The 21,778-nt window shown below is 50.1% G+C and overlaps 1 protein-coding gene across 1 annotated transcript in view; it reads right to left on the bottom strand.

Annotated features, from left to right (window-relative positions):
* Nucleotides 1–2,114, bottom strand: part of H6PD (hexose-6-phosphate dehydrogenase/glucose 1-dehydrogenase) — a 29,888-nt gene extending 27,774 nt beyond the window's left edge. The window contains exon 1 of the mRNA XM_021684018.2: nucleotides 2,068–2,114. Within this exon, the coding sequence (XP_021539693.1) occupies nucleotides 2,068–2,072 (5 nt within the window). The 5' untranslated portion in view covers nucleotides 2,073–2,114. The remainder of the gene's footprint in view (nucleotides 1–2,067) is intronic.
* Nucleotides 2,115–21,778: the final 19,664 nt, after the last annotated feature.

Here is a 21,778-nt window from a genome sequence, read left to right as displayed (position 1 = left end):
TGCTGACCTCGAGTGCCGTGACATAGTACACAGCTTCCTGTCACACTATTAATAATAAAAGAGACATTTACAAGTATTTCACTATACACCGGATACGAGAGCTTCACATTTATCCCTGGAGTTAAATTCTTGCCAAAACCTATGAGACAGGCACCACTATTATGCCCATTTTTAGAATGAGTACAGAGGAAACCAAGGTGGCACAGAGGGGAAAATGACTGAAGGGCGGGCAGCTCAGAGGCGATCAGATGTGAATACGGGCAGTCTGGCTTCAGCACTGACCTCCCACCTACCAGGAAAACACGGACCACAGCCCCAGGTGGTGAAATTTAAAACACTGTATTGGTGTGGACACCGATTCTGCTCCTCTAAGAGACTGGAACAACGGTGGTGTATATAGTCTACTTCTCTCATGTGTTGCAACCACAGAGTAGGAAAACAAGTCGATAAGAAGCGCAAAATGAGGCAATCCATATAAAGCACGTGGCAGGATACCTGGCATACAGCAAGCGCCCAAGAAATGTTAGCTTCTATCATTATTAAACCAACAGCAGCATGGGTAAAGGTACTTTTCTTGCTAGCTTCTTGAAACTGCTACAAGATTAATTAAGCAGCCCACAACAGAAAAAACGCCAAGGAACAGCTCATCAACAGCTTCATGACCTTCCAATCATACTGATGAAAAATCAAAGAAATATCATGCTAAAAAGGTTCAAAGTCCCCACTCCAGCCCTTGAGGGATTTATAATCTGGCCTAAACAATAGGGGCATAAACCCCTTCACTCTGTAGCCATAGGCCTTTCACCTAACTACCCAGGGCCTCTTCTCCAGTTGTGAAATGGGGATCCATCCGCCTCATTTCAACACTGGGCCAAAAAAACCCAGATCATGGCCGTGAAAATACTTTAGCGGGCAATAGTGTTAAGAGCTCTCCCAGACAGAGAGCCACCTGGCTCCCAACTCAAGGAAGCAAAAAGCAAAACCAGACTTCCTGCTCTGCCCCTGGGTTAGGGTCTGGTAGAATCCACGGGGAAATCTGGCATCAGTGACATCTTACCTTGTTCAAATTCCATGAATAAAGTGAGAAATGGCTAGGCCACTGATGACCAAAGGTGCCTCTTGGCTTCCCTTTTAGATGACCTAAAACCATCTGACTGTAAGAGTAACTTAGTGAACTCCAGTATTTGGATAAAAATAACTTGAATGTTTGCCTAGAGTGGTTATTTGTGGGGCAGTCATGTACCTCAAAGAAAAGTTTCACAAAGTACTCTGAAAAATGAGCTCTGTTCATGCCAAACAGGGAGCATTTTTATCTCAGGTGGTCCTAAAACTTAGCAAAAGATTAGCCTCATAAGCTCAAAAAGTCTAAGCACCATCCCTCACTGCAGAGAATGTAGAAAATAATTTAAAATATGCCCACTCTACACCAGTCTCCCCTAATTTGTTCCCTTTCATGAGCCACAGGCCCCGTTGGGAGGACAGGGGGTTGGGTGGGCAAAGAATTCAGGTCTATGTTCTTTCCAGAAGTTCTCATTTCCGACTACATTCAAGTTTAAGTGAGCTGATTTTCAGGGATGCAGACAGATCCACTTCTGGAAAACTATTCACTGGATGGGTGTCTTGCAAACGCTGATTGGAACCTGAGGGCTAATGCCAAAGATTAAGCTGATCCCAGGGGGAAAAAAGCACCGGGAGTTCCTCCTCTCACTGAACCAACTTCCAGAAAGCCTAGGAGAAGGAACGCCGCTGGCCCTTCTAAACTAGCCTCGAGGGGCCTGGCTGCCCCCTGCAGCCAAGGGATCTGCAGAGAGGAAGTGAACGATATTTTGAGGGCGCGGGGCTGGGAGGGAACTCGGGCGGGCTCTGGCCCCCGCCGGAGTCCGAGCACAGACGCGAGATGATTCCCAGCAAAAGGCCCGAGGAGCTCACGCCGCGCGCGCCCAGCCTCCCGGTTCGCGGGGCCCAGCGATCTCGGGCTCGGCCCCGCGCGGGCGCGAAGCCGCCGGCCGGCTACCAACAACGCCCGCGGCCGAAGGAGCCGGAGACCAAGCGGGGGAGGCAGCTTACTTCATCTCGCCCGTCAGAGCCGGCCGCTTCTCCGGGAAATGTCGGCGGCGGCGCGGGGCGCGCGGCGCGACGGGCCGGGCTCGGGCCAGGCTGGGGCCCCGCGCATCCTCTTCCGCAGGCGCGGCCCGCCCCGACAGGTGCGCGTCACGCGGCCCCGCGTCGGACGCGCGCTCGGGTTTCGCCGAGAGGAGCCGGGGGCGACGGGGGCGGAGGGCGCGGGGCCAAGTCCGCCCGGCCGCCCCTTCCCTGCCCGACCCGAGCCTCGTCAGGCCCGGCAGCGCGGGGGAGCCACAGAACACCGCGGCCTCGGCGCGCGCGCGCGCGCAGTCGGCTCCCGGGCGAGGGGCGCGGGGCGGAGGCGCACGCGAAACCACGCCCCCTAGCTCGGGGTCCTCCGGAGGGTGGGGGGAGGCGGGGCCTCCCGAATGGCTTCTTGGTTAGCGTGGATAGGGCGGGACTTCAGAGCCAAGTGGGCGGGCAAGCGGCTCTCCGCGGTCCGGTCGGCTGCGCTGGGTGCTGCGGTGCTTCCGAGGGGCTCCCTACGAGACAGACACACGAGTGGCCGGGGGAAGTGGTTGTGTCGTGGAGGAAGCCGGGCGGCCGGGTGGCTGGGTCCTCCCCAGCATCTGGCCTGAGCTGTGGGACCTGGAACAGGTTACCTGACCTCCTCAGGCCTTGCTTTTCTCCGTCTGTACAACGAGCCGCTGGGTTCATCCCACTTCCAACGCCCCGAAGTGGGGACTTAGGGGTCGCAGAGCGCGCTGTGGCCGTCTCTGCTTACACCCCTGTGACCTTGAAGACCCAACCCTGTACAATAGGGACCAGGAGACGGTGTGCCTCAGCGGTGACCCGGCCTGCGACAAGTACTCAGTAAATGGGAGCTTGCACCCCTGTGGCTTTATTTGCAAGACAGTAAATGGGACTAGGCCTTCCCTGTAGGCTGGTGGCGGGGTGTGTACATGAGATGACGTGGTCAGCTGCTTCTTTCAGCACTCAGTGGGTGGTACGCGCCATCCTCTACCCCTGTCCTCACCAATGTCGTGCAGTATCTGACCCTCACCCCGCAGCAACCTCGCGCCTGCTTTTCTCCCAGCCCCACTGGGCTCTCAGCGCCCCGAGTGGCGCCCCGCCATGAGAGAAGCAGCTCCTCCTTTCTGAGTGAAGATCCTGAGTGGCCTCGGGTTAATGAAGGCAGAGCCACCCAGGACCACTTCCTGGATGTAGACCCCCTAACCCCCGTCCCTACTGCTGGAGCATCTTAGCTCTGTCCCTTCTCCAGACCCACCTTCCTCCCAACACAGGGACAGGAGGATGCATGGTCACTTCTGCTGAAGAGTGCAGACCACCCAGGAGAGGGATTCTGATTGGAGAGGAAAAGCTTGTAGGAGCTTTTTATTTCATGAAGGTTCCATTAGAGGTAGAGCATTGAGAACTGGCAGAGGGAACTTGGCAGTGGCCAGCAAAACTGAGTGGGGCCAAATGGCATGATTACCACACAGGATATTGGGCAAGAGGGTTCCAGGAAGGCTGGGAAGCTGAAGGGGGCAGGGCCCCGCTTCACCAAGGCCAAGGGGCCAGCTGGGGGCCTGCCGGGAGCTGCCAGGCCTCAGGAAGAATTAAGGCCATACTGGGTGGGACCTGGGCGGAGGGTCAAGGAGCCAGGTACCCACTGGGCTGGAAGTAGGCAGGAGGGTCTGGGGCAGGGGCCAGCCAAACCAGTCTGGATGATGCTAGGACTGTTAACCGAGAGCCCTTCCCATGTTCTGTAACCCTGGGTGCACTGTGCCTGGTACAACTGTGTAAACTTGAGAGAAGGCAGGTGCTCAAAGACTGAGATGAGCCCAGGGGATGTTTCCCAGGTCCCTAATACAGCCATCACAAGGATGATCTGTGGGTACCTTGAGGGCATCTTCAAAAATATCCCATGGGGGCACCTGGGTGGCTCAGTCGGTTAAGCGTCTGCCTTCGGCTCAGGTCGTGATCCCAGGGTCCTGGGATCGAGCCCCGCATCGGGCTCCCTGCTCCGCGGGAAGCCTGCTTCTCCCTCTCCCACTCCCCCTGCTTGTGCTCTCTCTCTCAAATAAATAAATAAAATCTTTAATAAATAAAGAAATAATATCCCATAGCCAAGTCAATCGTAAGCAGCTTTTTAAAAACGATTTATTAATTTATCTTAGAGAGAGAGTGCATGCACATACAAGCAGAAGGAGGAGCAGAGGGAGAGGGAGAGAGAATCCTCAAGCAGACTCCCCGCTGAGTGCAGACCCCCCGGCCCAAATACACAAGGGGCTTGATCCAACCATCCCAAGATCACGGCCTGAGCGAAAGCAAGAGTCGGCCGCTTAACCAACTGAGCCACCCAGGTGCCCCAGTTGTAAGCAGCTTACTAAGAAAATGCGTGTGTCCTCTTAAGTCACTGGGACAGGGTCTGAAGAGTGATGGGAAATGAGCCTAAGATGTCCCAACTGATCTGTCCGCTGGAGGTCCTTCCACTCCCACAAATCCCTGAGATGTTTTCATTTCTCTACCCTTCTCCCTCACTTTCAAAGTCCTTATCTCAGGCTTCTCCTGACTCTGTACCTTCTAGTCTGATCTGGACCATTGCTTTGCTTTCTTTCCATCATGAAAACAATTTGGTCTCATCCAGGTGCAAGACTATTGCCCCCCCCGCCCCCCCCGCAAACGCACAAATTTAAAACCTTTTCCATTTGGGCCTGTGACTGGCTTCTGCACATTTGCCTCCCTGGAGCTTTTCTCATTTCTGTGCTCGCAGCAGCTACAAGACACTCCAGCCTACACCACGGGGGACCAGCTGTGCCCTAAATCCTCTGAAGGAAGTCAGAAGAAAGGAGCAATGCCCCCCCCCCCCCGTGGGGCCTCCTGAGACCCAGACCGTGTCTGTGGCTTCCCACTTCTCAAGGAACACCCTACGGCTCTCTTCGTAAAGCTGATTTTTTCATCTTCCTAAACTGTGGGGTAGGCAGAAGTCAGGGTTAACTCAGCCTGCTTCACAGACATGGAAAGTGAGACCCAGAAAGATGAATGACTCACAAGAGATGTCTGTGGAGTTAGAAATAAAATCACGTTGCAGTTTCTATTTTCAGAACCACTCACTAAGTCAGCTCCTCCCGTTCACTCGGTGTTTTGCACCAGGTGGGGAGGGGGGAGAACAGGTGTTGTGGATTTTCAGCTACAAGTAGATCTTTTCATCCCCAGACATGAGAAAGCTCAGCACTTTTTTTCCACCTAAAGATTGGCTTCATAAAGTCCACATGAAGTAGCTCCGTATTGTGTTTCTACTGCTGCCATGACAATTTACCACCATTTAGTGACTTAAACAACACAAACGTGTTATCTCACAGCCCTATAGATCAGAAGTCCAGCAAGGGTCTCAGTGGACTAACACCCTGGGGCTGCAGGAATGTGTTTCTTCCTAGGAAGCCCTTTTCTTGCTCATGTGGATGTTGCCAGAACTCAGTTCCTTGTGGCTTAGGACTGAGATCCCTGTTCCCTTGCTGGCTGTCAGCTGAGGGCCATTCCCAGCTTCTAGAAGCTACCACATTCCCTGGCTTATGGTCCCCTTCCTCAGTCTTCAAAGCCAGCCACAGAAGGTTGAGTGCTTTGATCTTTCCTCCCTTTTTGGGCTCATCTCTCTGACCCTTCTGAGAAAGGGCCTCTGCTTTTTTTTTTTTTTTTAAGATTTATTTATTTATTTGGGAGAGAGAGCAGGGGGAGGGGCAGAGGGAGAGGGAGAGAGAGAGAGAGAGAGAGAGGCAGACTCCCTGCTGAGCACGGAGCCCCGGGCTTGAACCCATGACCCTGAGATCACGACCTGAGCTGAAGTCAAGAGTCAGACGCTTAACCAACCGCACCATCCAGGCACCCCATTTTTTTTAAGTCCTCTTCCTTTAAGAACTCACATGATTAGACTGGGCACACTCGAATAAACCAGGATAATATCCCATTTTCAGAATCCATATCCTTAGTCACATCTGCAAAGTCCCTTTTGCCACATAAGGTGACATTTTTACAAGGTCCAGACATTAGGGCCTGGACATCTTCAGGGAGTCATTATTCTGCCTACCACAAATGATCACTTTCTAGCCTCTCAACCCTCCTGATTGTCCAGGATCTTGAGGACTTTTTACTAATAGCTTTGCTAAAATATAATTCACATACTATCTAATTCACCCATTTAAAGTGTAACATCCGGGGTACCTGGGTGGCTCAGTCGGCTAAGCGTCTGCCTTTAGCTCAGGTTCTGATTCCAGGTCCTGGGATCGAGTCCCATGTCGGGATCCCTGCTCAGTGGGGAGTCTGCTTCTCCCTCTCCCTCCCCGCTCCTGCTCTCTGTCTCTCTCTCTCTGTCTCAAATAAATAAATAAATAAAAACTTAAAAAAAAAGTGTAAAATTCATTGGTTTCTAGTGCGTTCACTGGGTGATGCGACCATCGCCAATATCAGTTTAGAACATTGTTATCACCCCAACAAGAAACCATGTACTTATTAGCACTCACTCCCCATTTCTCCCCAACCATCTCAGCCCTAGGCAGCCTCTAATCTACTCTCTATCTCTGTGATTTGCCAATTCTGGACATTTCATATACATGGAATCATATAACATGTGACCTTTTGTGTATATATACGTTAGATACACATACATATAATGTGTGCCTACATAATGTTTTCAAGGTTCATCCGTGTTGTAGTGTGTATCAGTGCTTCATTCCTTTTATTGCTATATAGTATTTGATTGGATGGAGAGACAATGTTTTGTTTATCCATTCATCAGTTCATGGACATCTGTGTTATGGGTTATTTCTGCTTTGGGGGTATTATGAATAATGCTGCTATGAATACATGCATACATGTTTTTCTGTGAACATTCTTATTTCTCTTGGATATACACCCAGGAGTGGGATTGGCCAGTCTTATGGTAACTCTACAATTAACTTTTTGAGAAACAGCCAGACTCTTTGCCCCAGTGGCTGTGCCAATCTATGTTCCCACCAACAACGTCCACACTTTCCTGTTTCTCCACATTCTTGCCAACACTTGTTATTAGCTGACTTCTTGATTCTAGCCATCCTCATGGGTGTGAATCGGGATCTAACTGTGGTTTTGATTTACGTCTTCTTGATGGCTTTTAACATTGAGCGTCTTTTCATGGGCTTATTGACCACTTGTTTTTCTTCTTTGGAAAAATGTCGAGTCGGGTTCTTTGCCCATTTTTCAATTGGGTTGTCTTTTCCTTATTGAGTTGTTACAGTTCTTTATCTATTCTAGATAGAAGTTCCTTCCCAGGTGGCTGGTTTGCAAAACTGTTCTCCCATTCTGTGGGCTGTCTTTTCACTTGCTTGATGGTGTCCTTTGAAGCATAAGAGTAATTCTGTAATGATGTCCAGCTGATCAATTTTTTTTTCTTTTGTTGCTTGTGCTTTTGGTGTCATATTCTAGGGGGCTTTGCCTCATCCAACATCATGGACATTTATGCTTGCATCTTCTTCTATGAGTTCAACAGTTTTAGCTCTTACATTTAGGCTTTTGGTCCATTTTGCATTGATTTTTGTATATGATGCGAGAGGAAGCGGGTCTAACTTCATTCTTTTGCACGTGGCTATCCGGTTGTCCCAGGGCTCTTTGTTGGACTGTCTATATAATGCGCTCTGGAAACATCTGTTTGGATAGCTTACACAACACTGACGTGACCAAAGTCCCTGCCCAATCCAGTGAGACAGACCCTAGCAGACCGATGCCTGGAAAATACTGGACTCTTAAAAAATGCTGACAAATGAATGTCGTGGAAGGTGGGGAGCCAGGGGTACCAGACTCAGGTGTGGGAGTCCCCCTCGCTTTGCACGTGGCTGTGAATCACTCCGAGAGTGTTTTCTCTAAGCGACCACTTGGCAGCAGTCTGAGGAGGCACACTGGTGCCCTTGGGCAGGAGAGGAAAACCAGCAATGCCACTAATGTGTGAGCCAGATCTCAGGGGGGAAAAATCCCAAATTTTGTTCTGAGGCTGCCCCAGGAGGTCAGGAGTCAAGGGAAAAGAAGAGAGAAGATTGGGGAGCAGCTGGTCTGGAATGTGAACCAGGAGAGGGGACCTTGAGTAACCAAGCAAGAGGTTCCCGTAGTCAAGGTCAGTGTTTCTTGCCTTAAGCTTCAAGAGTCAAAAGCAGGGAAAAGCTCTGGGCTGGCAGATGAAATGAAAAGATAAAGTGCTGGCAGCCGCCCCAGACATCTCTGCACCAGCAAAAGCTGCATCGCATCCTTCGGGCCAAGTGGAGACGCAGCTTGGGGACAGCCAAGCTTCTGGAGCAGACGACAGATGAGCCTGGGGTCTGGGGAAGGACAGGGCACCCTTGCAGGGGAACTGGGCCGGTCAGCAGGACCTCACGAGACGGAGGCTGGCTTGCCTTTGGCTTCCCCAGGAAGCAGGCACAGTCTGCCTCTCCCAGCCCTGACGCTGCAGTAGGCTGGTCTGGGGCCGGGAGTTGGGGAGCCTCTGGTGAACCAGCAGCCCTCAGGTGGCTGCGGGGTCATCAGCCCCCTCCACCCCTCCCCTCTTCAGTCATGGAAATACAGGTAAGGTGCCCCTCATTCACGACTTCAGTGCTCCACGCCAGGCCGCGTCGGCTTGGGGGACACAACTGTGGACAAGGCCCCTGTTCGCAAGGAGCTTCCATTCGACTCCAAGTGGAGGAGTGCGGTGGGGAGATGTGAAAGAATGAGTACAGAGTGACAAGCCCAACGGCCATCGCGAAACAGAATGAGGGGGTGGAATGTCCCCGAGGCGGGAAAGCGCGAGGGACTGAGAGGAGGCCGGTGGGGCTGGAGCGCGGAGCCAGAAGTGGCCCGAGACGGCTTGTAGGCGGCGGTGAGGAGTGTGGCTTTTATTCTAACTTACACTGGAAGGCTCTGGGGGATTATAAGTAAGAGAGCAACACAATCAGTTTTCATTTTGGGAGGGTCCCAGGGGTCCTGGGCCACAGGCTGATAGGAGAAGCACATTGAGAGGGTGAGGGTGGGGCGGTTATCAAAGGGCCCAGACAGGCGGGGCAGGGGGGCACAACTCCAGGGTGTTTTAAAAGGTGTTATTATGGGCGCCTGGGTGGCTCAGTTGGTTAGGCGACTGCCTTCGGCTCAGGTCATGATCCTGGAGTCCCGGGATCGAGTCCCGCATCGGGCTCCCTGCTCGGCAGGGAGCCTGCTTCTCCCTCTGACCCTCCCCCCTCTCATGTGCTCTCTCATTCTCTCTCTCAAATAAATAAATAAAATCTTTAAAAAAAAAAAAGGTGTTATTATTACTTGGGTACGGCGAGGCCAACAGATCAGGAGACACTGTCATTAGAAAGGTGGTTTGTGACCGTTCCCAGGAAGGAGGACTCACCACGCCAACCACACGGGGCCACGTGGGGGAGCCCCAGCGTCAGCCAGAAGGTAGAGGGAGCCAGGGAAATTGTGCCCAAGGCCCTCTATTGTGGTTTCCATGGGAAAGCATGGGCAAGGCAGGGTAAGAAGGCTTAGGATTCGTTAATGTGGATAGTTTCAGCAGGCTCTTGGGCACGGGAGCGGCCCCCTAGTTGTCTGTACCTGGTTCTGGGTGATTTGGTTAGGTGGCCCTGAGTGGGACAGCCTCATAGAGGAGGTGGCTGGGAGTGTGGGCTCTGGATTGGTTGGTTTGTGTATGAAATGCACACTCCAGGGTAAATCATTTATAATCTCTAGGAACTGGAGGGCAGTCCCGCCAGAGCCAGCAGATGTCAGAGCTTCCGGGGGGGTCCTGTATTTTGTGGAGAGAAGCTTGGGAGAGGATAGTGACAGGACTGGCTGATGGGTTAGACAGAGGGAGAAGGGATGAGGAATCACCAGGAGGCCGCCTAGGTTTTGGTTTAAGCAACTGGGTCCCTCGTTCTCAAAGCAAGTCTTTAGGGGGTCAGGAGACATAGCTCTCCCCAGGGAGCTTCAACTCTTGTAGGGGAGAGCAGCCGCAAGTAGGGAAGGTTGGCAAGTCAAGTCAGTGGCATTAGGCTCCCTGAAGTGTGAGTGGACCTTGCCTGAAATCACAGAAATATTGCTAAAAAGTATTGCATAATACAAACATTCATAGTAACCCTTTAGAAGTCCTATTTCTCCGTGGACTTAACATTCATTTCAGAAACCGTGACTTCCATGATGAAGAGCTCTGCTGACAGAGCCCAGGAATGTGATGCTTCCCCTAAGCCCGCCTTATCTGTCTTAGAAAATCTCTTCCTAGGAATTTAAGATGAAGACGTTCAAAAATATACTCTTTTAGGGGCGCCTGGGTGGCTCAGTCGGGTAAGTGTCTGCCTTTGGCTCAGGTCATGATCCGGGGACTCGGGATCGAGCCCCGCATCAGGCTCCCTGCTCAGTGGGCAGTCTGCTCCTCCCTCTGCCCTTCACCTCGCCGTGCTCTCTCTCTCTCTCAAATAACTAAGTAAAATCTTTAAAAAAATAAAAATAATAAAAATATAAAATATATATATACTCTTTTACTCCATGTAAATAATTGCTTTTTAACTTTCTTGTTTTGTAAGATCTTATTTCATTAAATCCAATTACATATAACAGTAAATAACTTCTATTATTACTTTGAATCAAGATTTCAGCAACAGCACCCATGACATAAAATAATTTCTGTGTGATTCAATTTGATGGCATAGACTCAACAAGACATGAGACTGCTGGATAGATTTATATCAGTCACAAAGCTATAAAGAAGTCTCTCCCTGGAATATAACGTTGACCTGGTAAGGGACCAGATGAGCAGGGGATGTTATAACGCCTAAGTTAACATTCTCCAGTGCTTGCTAATTTAGATGTCGCACCACGTCTGCTGTAAGGGTGGAAATGTTGATTGCTGGTGAGAAATTTGTGTGGTTTGGGGCAGGGGATGAAGGGCTTGAGAGCTTTCCCTGACCAGCCTCCCTTGATGCTGGAACACTCCCATCACATCGATTGGAATTCACACATTTGAAATGATCATACAGCACCTGCAAATACCTATTGTTATTGTTTTTTGGCCTCTGTTTTATGGGAAGTGTCTTGTCAACTACACTATGAGCACTTTGAAAGTGAACTGTCTGGTGACAGCTGTATCTTATGAACACAAATCTCTCTGCAACACCCAGCACCAAACTCTCCTTAGCACATACTTGGGTTTTTTTTAGATTTTATTTACTTATTTGAGAGAGAGAGAAATCGTGAGTGGGGGGGGAGAGGCAGAGGGAGAGGGAGAAGTAGGCTCCCCGCTGAGCAGGGACCCCCCCCCCGCCCCCCGCAACACTCAGCTTGATCCCAGGACCCTGGGATCATGACCTGAGCAGAAGGCAGATGCTTATGACTGAGCCACCCAGGCGCCCCTCCTCAGCACATACTTGTGTTAAATACTCTCTATAATACATGTATAAATGGGTGAATTAATTAACATAACATAGCTGTCCTCTGGCAGGTCTTTGTCAGACCAACTTTTTTTTTTTTAACATATGCAAAAAGTCAATTTGGTTGTGCATCAAAGGACACTATCGAGAGAATGAAAAGACAACCTGCAGAATGGGACAAGATTCTGCAAATCATATGTCTGATACAGGATCAATATTCAGAAGATAGAAAGAACTCTTACAACTCAACAAAAAGCCAAACAACCCAATTCAAAAATGAGCAAAGGATTACGAACAGACATTTCAAAAGAAGACAGACAATAAGGTATACAATGGCCAACAAGCACGTGAAAAGATGCTCAACATCATTAGTCTTTAGGGAAATGCAAATCAAAACCACAGTGAGAGCCCACTCACACCCACTAGGAAGGCTATCATTGAACAAACCAACCAAAAAAAGGGAAAACAAGTGTTGGTAAGGATGTAGAGAAAACGGAACTCTCCTGCACCTCTCGTACGGATATAAAATGGAACAGCTGCTGCAGAAAACAGTTCAGAGGTTCCTCAAAAAGTTCAACATAGAATTACCATATGACGGGGTGCCTGGGTGGCTCAGTGGGTTAAACGTCTGCCTTCAGCTCAGGTCATGATCCTGGGGTCCTGGGATCGAGTCCCACACCGGGCTCCCTACTCCACAGGGAGCCCACTTCTCCCTCTCCTTCTGCTTGTGCTCTCTCTCTCTGACAAATAAATAAATAAAATCTTAAAAAAAAAAAAAATTACCATATGATCCAGCAATTCCTTTTCTAGGTAAATACCCCAAAGAATTGAAAGCATAGATTCAGATACTTGTACACCAACATTCATGGCAGTGCTATTCACAATAGTCAAAAGGTAGAAACAACCCAAGTGTCAGTCAACAGATGAACTGATAAATGAAATGTGGTCCGTGCACACAATGAAATGGTATTCGGACACAAGAAGGAATGACGTTCTGATACCTGCTACAATGCGGATGAATGCTGAAGACGTTCATGTTTAGTGAAAGAAGCCAGACACAAAATGACAAATATTGTATGATTCTACTTACATGTGATACCTAAAACAGGCACATTCAAGGGGACGGAAAGTTGAATGATGGTTGCCAGGACCAGGAGAGGGGGAGATGGGGAGGTAGCGTTTAATCGGGACAGAGTTTCTGTTTGGGAACACGAAAAAAGTTTTGGACATGGATGGTGGTGAGGGTTCCTCAACATCATGAATGTTTAATTCCACTGAACTGTACGCTCAACAATGATTAAAATGGTAAATATTATGTATACTTTGTCACAATTTTTAAAAATCACCAAAAAGAAACACCAAAAAAATCACCGAAAAGAAAAATCTTTAAAAACAAAAAACAAAAAGGCATATGAAACTCAAACACATGCCAGGGGCTCTGAAACATGACATTCTCAGAACCCGTGCAATCAGGTAAGACGACAATGATGCTCTCCTAATTCTCCTAGAATTAAGCACCATGTGGATGAGGCCCCCCCCCCCCCCCCAAAAGAGTTTTTCTGTATTTAGTTTCAGGACGTTAGGTAATGTTAGAGCGAGGCTCTCAGGTACTTGATGAAATCCAAATTGCAAAGAGAACCCTAATGAGTGCAGCTCCACGTGAACAGGTATTTAGAGGTGAGGCAGGGTGTGTAAATGGAGCTCTTCTTAATGCACGTGCTAATTGTGTTTCCTTGCAATTGGGACATCAACCCGGACATGTATTAAAGCTTTTGTGTGTAGCTGGTGAACAGCGGGACTCGCAGAGTGCAAAAGAAAACAACTTCCTGGGCGCCTGGGTGGCTCAGTTGGTTAAGCGACTGCCTTCGGCTCAGGTCATGATCCTGGAGTCCCTGGATCGAGTCCCGCATCGGGCTCTCTGCTCGGCAGGGAGCCTGCTTCTCCCTCTGACCCTCCCCCCTCTCATGTGCTCTCTCTCTCTCTCTCATTCTCTCTCTCAAATAAAAAAAATCTTTAAAAAAAAAAAAAAAAAAAGAAAACAACTTCCTGTCGCCAACCTGCTGGGAGGCTCTAACTCCACCCTGGGATGGAATCTAAGGATGAGATCTGACTTTCCTGGCCTCTCCAGAAAGATCCTTCCAGTCAGCTGGAGGGAAGGGGAAAACAACCCTTACTCCTCCACCAGAGGGCGATACTCACAAGACCCTGACCATGGAAAACATTCTTTCCTTGACCTCAGATACGCTGCCTGCTTTTTCTCCCTCAAAGTGGTGGGTGCAAAGTGGTCCAGCTGTCCACACCTCACTCTGGAATGGGGAAACGTGGCCTCTAAAGACCGAGGGGAGCCGGGGTCCCATTTACCATCCCTCTACACGCGCTTTTCATGACCAAAGATGGAATGCAAAGCAAGGATTTCTTTCTTTCATCTTTTAGGAGTTTTGCTTAATACTAAATTTAAAAGGTGAAAAATTCTCAGCAGAACTTCAGGGACCCATGCAAATCATTGAGTGGCTTTGTGGGGGGGCCCCCAGAAAATTGCTCCAAAACACCAGTCACGGGTAAGAGCTCTAGCAGCTCGTGAAGGTCTTCACGGCCCACGCAGGGCATCGGCAAATTGGAATTCTCCTCCATCGGGCATCGGCAAATTGGAATTCTCCTCCGATGGATGAGTTTTGTCAGGAATATTAATAATATTCCTGCGCCTCCTTCCCAGGTACTGAAACACAGATGCAACCTAATTAGAATGCAACCCAGGCAACCTCCCGGGCCATTTCACACACATTTACCAACTCCGGGAGCAGGCACTCCAAAGGCGGGCCCCCTTCACCCATCATTCTATCCCCCCGATCCTAGAACCCTGCCTAGCTCATGGTAAGATCTAGACACAGCCCCAGTGGAATTGTAGTCTAAGGATGGGCAGTGGGGAGATCCACAGAGACCAGGTATTTATTCTTCAAGGAATTTACTCTTTTCCTTAAAAACATGCTTTTTAAATTAGATTTTAGATATAAAAAAAGTCAATCTGCTGCTTTATTTTATTACTCTTCTGATATATTAAATTGTGCCCTTGGTGGCTTAGAACTGTAACCAGAAAAGTCTATAAAACAAAACAGTAGGCATGTTAAAAATGCCCATATTTTTAAGAAGTGGGCCCTTCACATCCTCCTGCAGAAAAGGCCAGGTGCCCTAATGAACGAGGAAAGAGGACACAGTGTTCAGTGTTCTACTGAGCCTATTTGCCTGTCTAGTATCCCTTCTCCCTTTCTTCTGGTAACAGACCCTTGATTTTATTCAGTGTGGCAATGTCCACAGTTATCATTGCATTTAAAGTTTCTCTTGCAGCTAAATATGGCCACATGTCTAAGTTCTGGCCTATGAGATATAAGCAGAAGTTGTCAGAACTGATGAAAAGGGGGACAGACTGCTGGCATGTGCTTTTTTCATATTCTTCCTCCACCAGGTCCTTGCTTCTTGCCTGGAATGCCGATGTGATGACAGGGGCTTCAGCAACTCTTTTGGCTCATGAGGCAACTGTGAGACTGGAAGGCAAGAGTGGAAGAGAAAGGTAAGAGGAGCTCAGGTCCCTGGTCACCCAGTAGGGCCAAGATATCCCAGAACCTTTGACCTCTGGAATTTTTTTTTTTTTAAAGATTTTATTTATTCATTTGAGAGTGAGAATGAGAGAGCATGAGAGGGGGAGGGTCAGAGGGAGAAGCAGACTCCCTGCAGAGCAGGGAGCCCGATGCGGGACTCGATCCCGGGACTCCAGGATCATGACCTGAGCCGAAGGCAGTCGCCCAACCAACTGAGCCACCCAGGCGCCCCTGGAATTTTTTTTTTATGTGAAAAAGAAATGTCCATTTTATTTGTCTCTTTATTTACAGCTTCTGTCATTTACACAGTTCTTATCTGTCACATCTGTCATAAGGGATCACTTAAGCACCAGTCTTTTTATTTTTACCCATTTTGGAAGAAAATCTTTCCAGAATGCGTTGCACACTCTCTTGCCTTTTTAAACCAAGCAGGTAGTGAACATACAGGGTTGCTAGATAAAATACAGGACACCTAGGAAATTTGAATTTCAGATAAGCAACAAATAACTTTTTGGTATAAGCACATCCCAAATATTGCCAGGACCCAACTCATACTAAAAAAAATAATTCGTTGTTTATCTGAAATTCAAATTTAACTGGGAGTCCTGCATTTTTATTTGCTAACCCTGCCAGAGCTAATGGAACAGACTTTTTTCCTGCTGTTACTCATGATGATGTGTATAGTGATGCTTTAGGGGCCCACTGAGGCATGTAGGGCTATTAGCCCTTCTGTGAAATGGACCCAGATGGCTGTGCTTTTCATTCTCATTCCAGTCTTCATAACGTTTCCTTGTCTTCTTTGGTTGTCTGTCTGTTGGTAGCCCTGTCCGTTGCTTTGGGCAGGCCTGTCTGTCCTGCCCCTCTCCCCCTTGATGACGTGCCCTGGTAACCTGCGGGCAAACAGCGTTCAGAGCATGTGCCCTTCAGCTGGAAGTCTGGGTTCTACCCCAGGTCCCCCCACTTTCAGCCCTACGACCTTGGGCAACTCATCGGACCTGTGTGAGCTTGGATGCCTGCCTACATAATAGGGGGGGTAGCTAGAGCTGCCTCATGGGTTATGTGAGGCTTAAATGGGAGAAGTGTTGAAGCAGTGCCTGGCCCTTAGTACGCCCTCAGCAAATAAACGAATTACTGTGTGGTGGGCTGAGCAACTGGATTATCAAACTGGAGAAACAAAGATCTAGGGAGAAAGCTTCTATGAGTAAAATATGAGCAACAAGGATGCGGAGGATGGCGGCTGGGGGCTGAGCGCTGAGGTCACAGGAAAACGTGAGGACACGCGCCCAGCCAGGGTGGGTGGTGCCAGGGGAGAGCGTGGGTATTGCTGGGGTGTTGTCCCCCCAAATCCACACGCTGAGACCTTGACCTCCAGCACCTCAGCATGTGACTATATTGGGGATGGGGGCTTTCAAGAGGTGATTAAGTTACCAGGAGGTCATTAGGGTGGACGCTGGTCCAATCTAACTGGTGGCCTTAGAAGACGAGAGGTTAGGACACAGACTCACACAGAGGGACAACCATGCGAGGACCCAGAGAGAGGTCGGCCATCTGCACACCGAGGAGAGAGGCCTCAGCAGAGACCAGGCCTGCCAACACCTTGAGCTCGGACTTCCAGCCTCCAGAACGGAGAAGATAAATTTCTGTTGTTCGAGCGGCGCCGTCCACAGTGCTCTGTTACAGCAGCCCCAGCAAACTAGCAGAGGTGTCAAAGCCGAAGGCCGGGGAATGACAGCGGCAGGCCGAGTGCCTGGACGCAGCAGTTGGTCCCTTTCTCCGATAGGTATTACTGTTACTGCTGTCCTGCCCGACGTCAGGGAGCTCAGCACTGAACACCGTCCTCCCTGTGAGGGGACAGAAGCCTAAGTGAAGGACAGACCAGAGTGGCAGGTGCCAGGTTGGGGGGCTGTCTGGGAGGAGGAGAGGAGCAGGGACACAGGTGCCAGTTCAGGGAACCGGTTGGAAGAGGCTCCAAGGGTGGGGGGCAGGTGAGAAGGGGCCAGCTGGGGAAAGTTCCAGGTGAGGAAACTGCAAGGGGCAATTTATTTATTTATTTATTTATTTATTTATTTATTTATTTAAAGATTTTATTTATTTATTTGACAGAGAGAGACACAGCGAGAGAGGGAACACAAGCAGGGGGAGTGGGAGAGGGAGAAGCAGGCTCCACGCAGAGCAGGGAGCCTGATGCGGGGCTCGATCCCAGGACCCTGGGATCATGACCTGAGCCGAAGGCAGTCGCTTAACCGACTGAGCCACCCAGGTGCCCCATTTTATTTATTTTTATTAAAGATTTTATTTATTCATTTGTCAGAGAGAGAGCACAAGCAGAGGGAGAAGCAGGGTCCCCACTGAGAAGGGAGCCCGATGCGGGGCTCAATCCCAGGACCCTGAGATCATGACCTGAGCCGGAGGCAGACGCTTCACCAACTGAGCCACCCAGGCGCCTCTGCAAGGGGCATTTTAAAAAAACCCAAAGGAGGTTGTGCTGCTGGAGCCCAGCATGAAGGAGAACAGCCAAACAGCCAAGAGGAGGCCAGGGGTGGGGGAGGTGGGCCTGGGCCCCCGGGCAGTATTCCCATGTACCCTAAGATGAGAGGCATCTCTGACCCGGAGAGAAAGAGAGCTCCTCCCGGCCTCGCTGGGAACGGCAGGGGTGACTCCCAAGGGCATGATCCGAGCAGCCAGAATTCGGGATCCTGGGGAGCCAATGTTCACTTACGCAGGAACACCGGAAGTCCCCAAGTGATGGAGGTCACAGATTTGCCTGGAATTGATGAAGAATTCCACCAGGCACGGATGGAAAAAGATATGTCTGCAGCCTCTCCTGCATGCGGGCCGCTGCTCTGGGGCTGAGGACATGGCAGTCAGGGGATAGCCAACTTCCATGCTTTGGAGGAGGTGGCATTCCAGTGCAGTGTGATTACAGAGCAATAAGAGTACGGTGCCAGGCGCAATATACCAGCTCAGAAGAGAAGTAATGCGGGGCAAGGAACAGAGTGAGCAGGTGGGCTAGTGTGCTGTTTGGAAGAAGGGAAGGACCCTCCAATAGGGGACATCTGGGCACAGACCAAAAGATGTGGGTTCCATAACCAGGGTGGTTACCCCAGGAATGCTTCCTTGCACCGGAAATATTTTTCATCTGGCTTCCAGGGCCTGCAAATGCCCCTGTCAGCCCTCTGCAGCTCTGGTCTTCATTCTCCTGTTCAACACAGACACCCCTGGGAAGGATCTCAGCCTCAGCCAGTGAACCTCCAGCAGCGTTAGGTTAACGATCCGTGCCGTGCAAGCTCACCCTAAGCCCAGGGTGGACAGAAGTCGTGTCTCTCCACTGTTCTGCACACAGTGGGTGCTCAACAAACACTTTTTAAACGAACAAGTGCGAATACCCACAGCGTGCCTCTGTAAGCCAGCAGATCTGATATTCGAGCATTTATGATTCTGTTCAAACATACCCAGAGGCGGATCGGGAGGGTAGGAGGTTGCCATAGGATCGCTGACAACGAAGAAGCAGGAGGCAGAGACAATGTCCCTATTTGGGGTGGAAGGGTCGGTGCTAATCAGAAGAAGAGACAATCTTCGGCTTTGTCATCCCTGCGCCCTCACACGGCACGGCTCGGGACGGATGAACTCCACACAGCACGGTTATCAGCATACACGGGGTAAGAGAGTCAAGGTGGAAAAAGTCTTTATCTCCCGTGGAAAACAGAAGCCGCCCTTTCGTTACCCTCTCCCTGGTGATGGTGGTTTTGTTTTGGGAAAGAAAGGGCCCAAGCACATGGAAGTCATCACAGAAGGCTTTACTCATCCGGAAAGAAAAACCACTGTGGTGCATTCGACATCCCTGGTCCCAACCCAGATGTTTGGCTATCCAAAGGTCGAGGGACTTTTTATGAGTTAAGACGTAGGGAATCTCCTGAGTCAGATAGCAATCTGGAGCTTATCTCCAGCTAGCCCCACTCCCGGCCCTTCACGGGTTCTACCTCATCCCTAAAAAGGGAAAGACCCTGATATCAACTCTCGAGTAATTTTTTAGAACAACGGCTGGTTAGAACACTTTCCCTAGGTGTCACCCAGTCTTCTCCTGTTGTTACAGGACATAAAAGAGAGCTATTGCGTATTAACCTCACATAAGGCGGCCAGTGAAGAAAACGGGCTGCATCAGCCTTCCACCCCCGTGGGTGCACACCGTTCGAGGCCAGCGTGGGAGACCCAACAAGGACCTGCACGTATTTTTTTCCCAAGGTCTCAGTCGACAGGGTCATTTGTATGCCAAAGATACGAGGACTTAGGGGCTAAGGAGAAATCTATTCTGTGTTAGAGCTTGTTCTTGAAAAAAGGGAAAGAATTAGAGGATTTGCTAAAACAGCATTGGAAAGACGAGGTAAAACGCGGGACCCATAATGTTGGCAGTTCCAAAAAACTACCGTGGTTCCTAAGTTTCTTCTTTCCTATTGATTTAATTTTTTTTTTAAGATTTTTTAATTTACTGGGGCACCTGGGTGGCTCAGTTGGTTAAGCGACTGCCTTCGGCTCAGGTCATGATCCTGGAGTCCCAGGATCGAGTCCCGCATCGGGCTCCCTGCTCGGCGGGGAGTCTGCTTCTCCCTCTGACCCTCCTCCCTCTCATGCTCTCTGTCTCTCATTGTCTCTCTCGCAAATAAATAAATAAAAATCTTAAAAAAAAAAGATTTTTTAATTTACTTACTTGAAAGAGAGAGAGAGAGCGCGCATGAGTAGGGGGAGCAGCAGAGGGAGAGGGAGAAGCCGGCTCTGAGCAGGAAGCCTGACGCGGGGCTGGATCCCAGGACCCTGAGATCATGACCTGAGCCGAAGGCCGATGCTTAACTGACTGAGCCACCCAGGTGCTCCTTTCCTATTGATTTAAAAATGAATGCACGTTTCATGTTAGTTATTGACCTGGTAGGTGTTTTGCTCATCACTAGAGACAAAGTGAGATGTGCAGAGTCATCACCACTCCGTTCTTAGGATGACCCCGCACGCTCCTCGGCACAGTTGCATGTGTGGAAAGGCTGCAGCGGCCACCCTAGGTAGGGACGGCAAAGAATGCTGTCCGACGGTAGATCAGCACAGAGCACACAGCCAAAAATGCCCAATAAGTATCTGCAAAAGAAACAAGTCCGAGATGTGGGTTGGATAGAAATCAGTGGCGTCAGGTTGAGAGAGAGGGGTCTGCAGCCCCAGCACCAGTAAGAAGTGGGGTTAAGAGCACACGTTCTGCAGGCAGATGGCCTACCTCCTGCCACTTAGTACCTGTGTGACCTACACCTCTTTGTGCCTTAGTTTCCCTGACTGTGAAATGGGGGGTGATAATGCAGAGGGTTGGTGTAAGAATTAAGGAAGTCAACGAAAGCAGAGCCCTTGGAAAGAGGCCAAACTTTCCGCAGATGTAGCTACTCACTTCTTCCAAGCAAAGGGCCCCACGTTACGGCGTCTTTAAAGACTGAGATGGGATAGGCAGCCATCACATCTCATCACTGTTGGTTCTCATAGGAAAACCTTCATCGGACAACGTAGTGGGTTCAGTGATGGACCCCCCAAAGATTTGGCCAGCTGGAATCTGTGAAGATTGTAGGTGTAATTAAGGATCTCAGGATGAGATCATGCTGGATTAGGGTGGGCCCTAAAGCCAATGACAAGTGTCCTTATCGGAGGGAAGACAAAAAGAGAAGGGAAGACGCCCAGGGAGGAGGCCGTGTGAAGAAGGAGTTACAGAGATAGGCGTGGTGTGTCTATAAGCCAAGGAATGCCAAGAATTGCGGGCCATCACCAAATGCCAGCAGAGAGGGACATGCAATGGATGCTCTCTCAGAGCCTCCAGAAGGAACCAATCCTGCCAACATCTTGATTTCAGACTTCAGGCCTCTAGAACTGTGAGACAATACATTTCTATGGCTTTAAGCCATCAATTTTGTGGCAATTTGTTACAGCAGTCCTACGCAGACTAATGCAGATGATATTCTGGGTCTCAAAACTGGAGGATGCTGAAGAGAGCTTGCCTTAGTTCCTAAGCCTTATGCGTGGTCTTGCCTCTGGCACCAAGAAAGTGACGGTATTCCCCACCACCGCCACCTACCACCGCCTCAAAGACTTGAAATTCCTTGGCCTAAGTCCACCTATCATCTAGGGAGGGGAAACCGAGGGACAGAGCAGAGAGTAATCCTCAAGGTCACATGAGGAAGTGGCAGAGGCAGATGGCTCACCGAAGGTCGGGTGATGACAGGTACAGGGGGAGGGTCCCAGGACGAAGAATCTGGAGATCCAGATCCTAATCCAGGTTCTGTACTTTACTAGCCAGGTGACTGTGGGTGAGGCCCCGCCATTTCTTGGGTCTTGGCTTTCCTGTCTGTGAAATGGAAGGATTGGGCTGCGTGCGACCTGGGGGTCCTTTTCCACCGTGACACTCCGCGACTCAACTCTGCGGCCGCCCCCCACGGCCGCCAGGGGTGCAGCATGGAGGACGGTGCCAACAGCCTGACTGCGGCTGGTGCTTGGCTCTGTCCGTCAGCACAGCCCTACCTGTCTGCCAAGGGCCTAGCACGAGGAAGGTGGGTGAGGGCAGCGGGCACAACGTGGTGCCCATGGTGGCCGTGGTGCCCTGCAGCAATGTGGCTGGAATGTATCCCAGGCAGGATGCAGGCAGCAGAGACTTCCCTCCCAGTCTGCTGAGACGCAAGTCACACACACCGCGTCTTCCTT

Source organism: Neomonachus schauinslandi, chromosome 4 (assembly GCF_002201575.2).
Source record: "Neomonachus schauinslandi chromosome 4, ASM220157v2, whole genome shotgun sequence".
NCBI classification, from domain to species: Eukaryota; Metazoa; Chordata; class Mammalia; order Carnivora; family Phocidae; genus Neomonachus; species Neomonachus schauinslandi.
The sequence above is the reverse complement of the archived record's forward strand: the minus strand, read 5'-3'. Positions and strand labels throughout refer to the sequence as shown.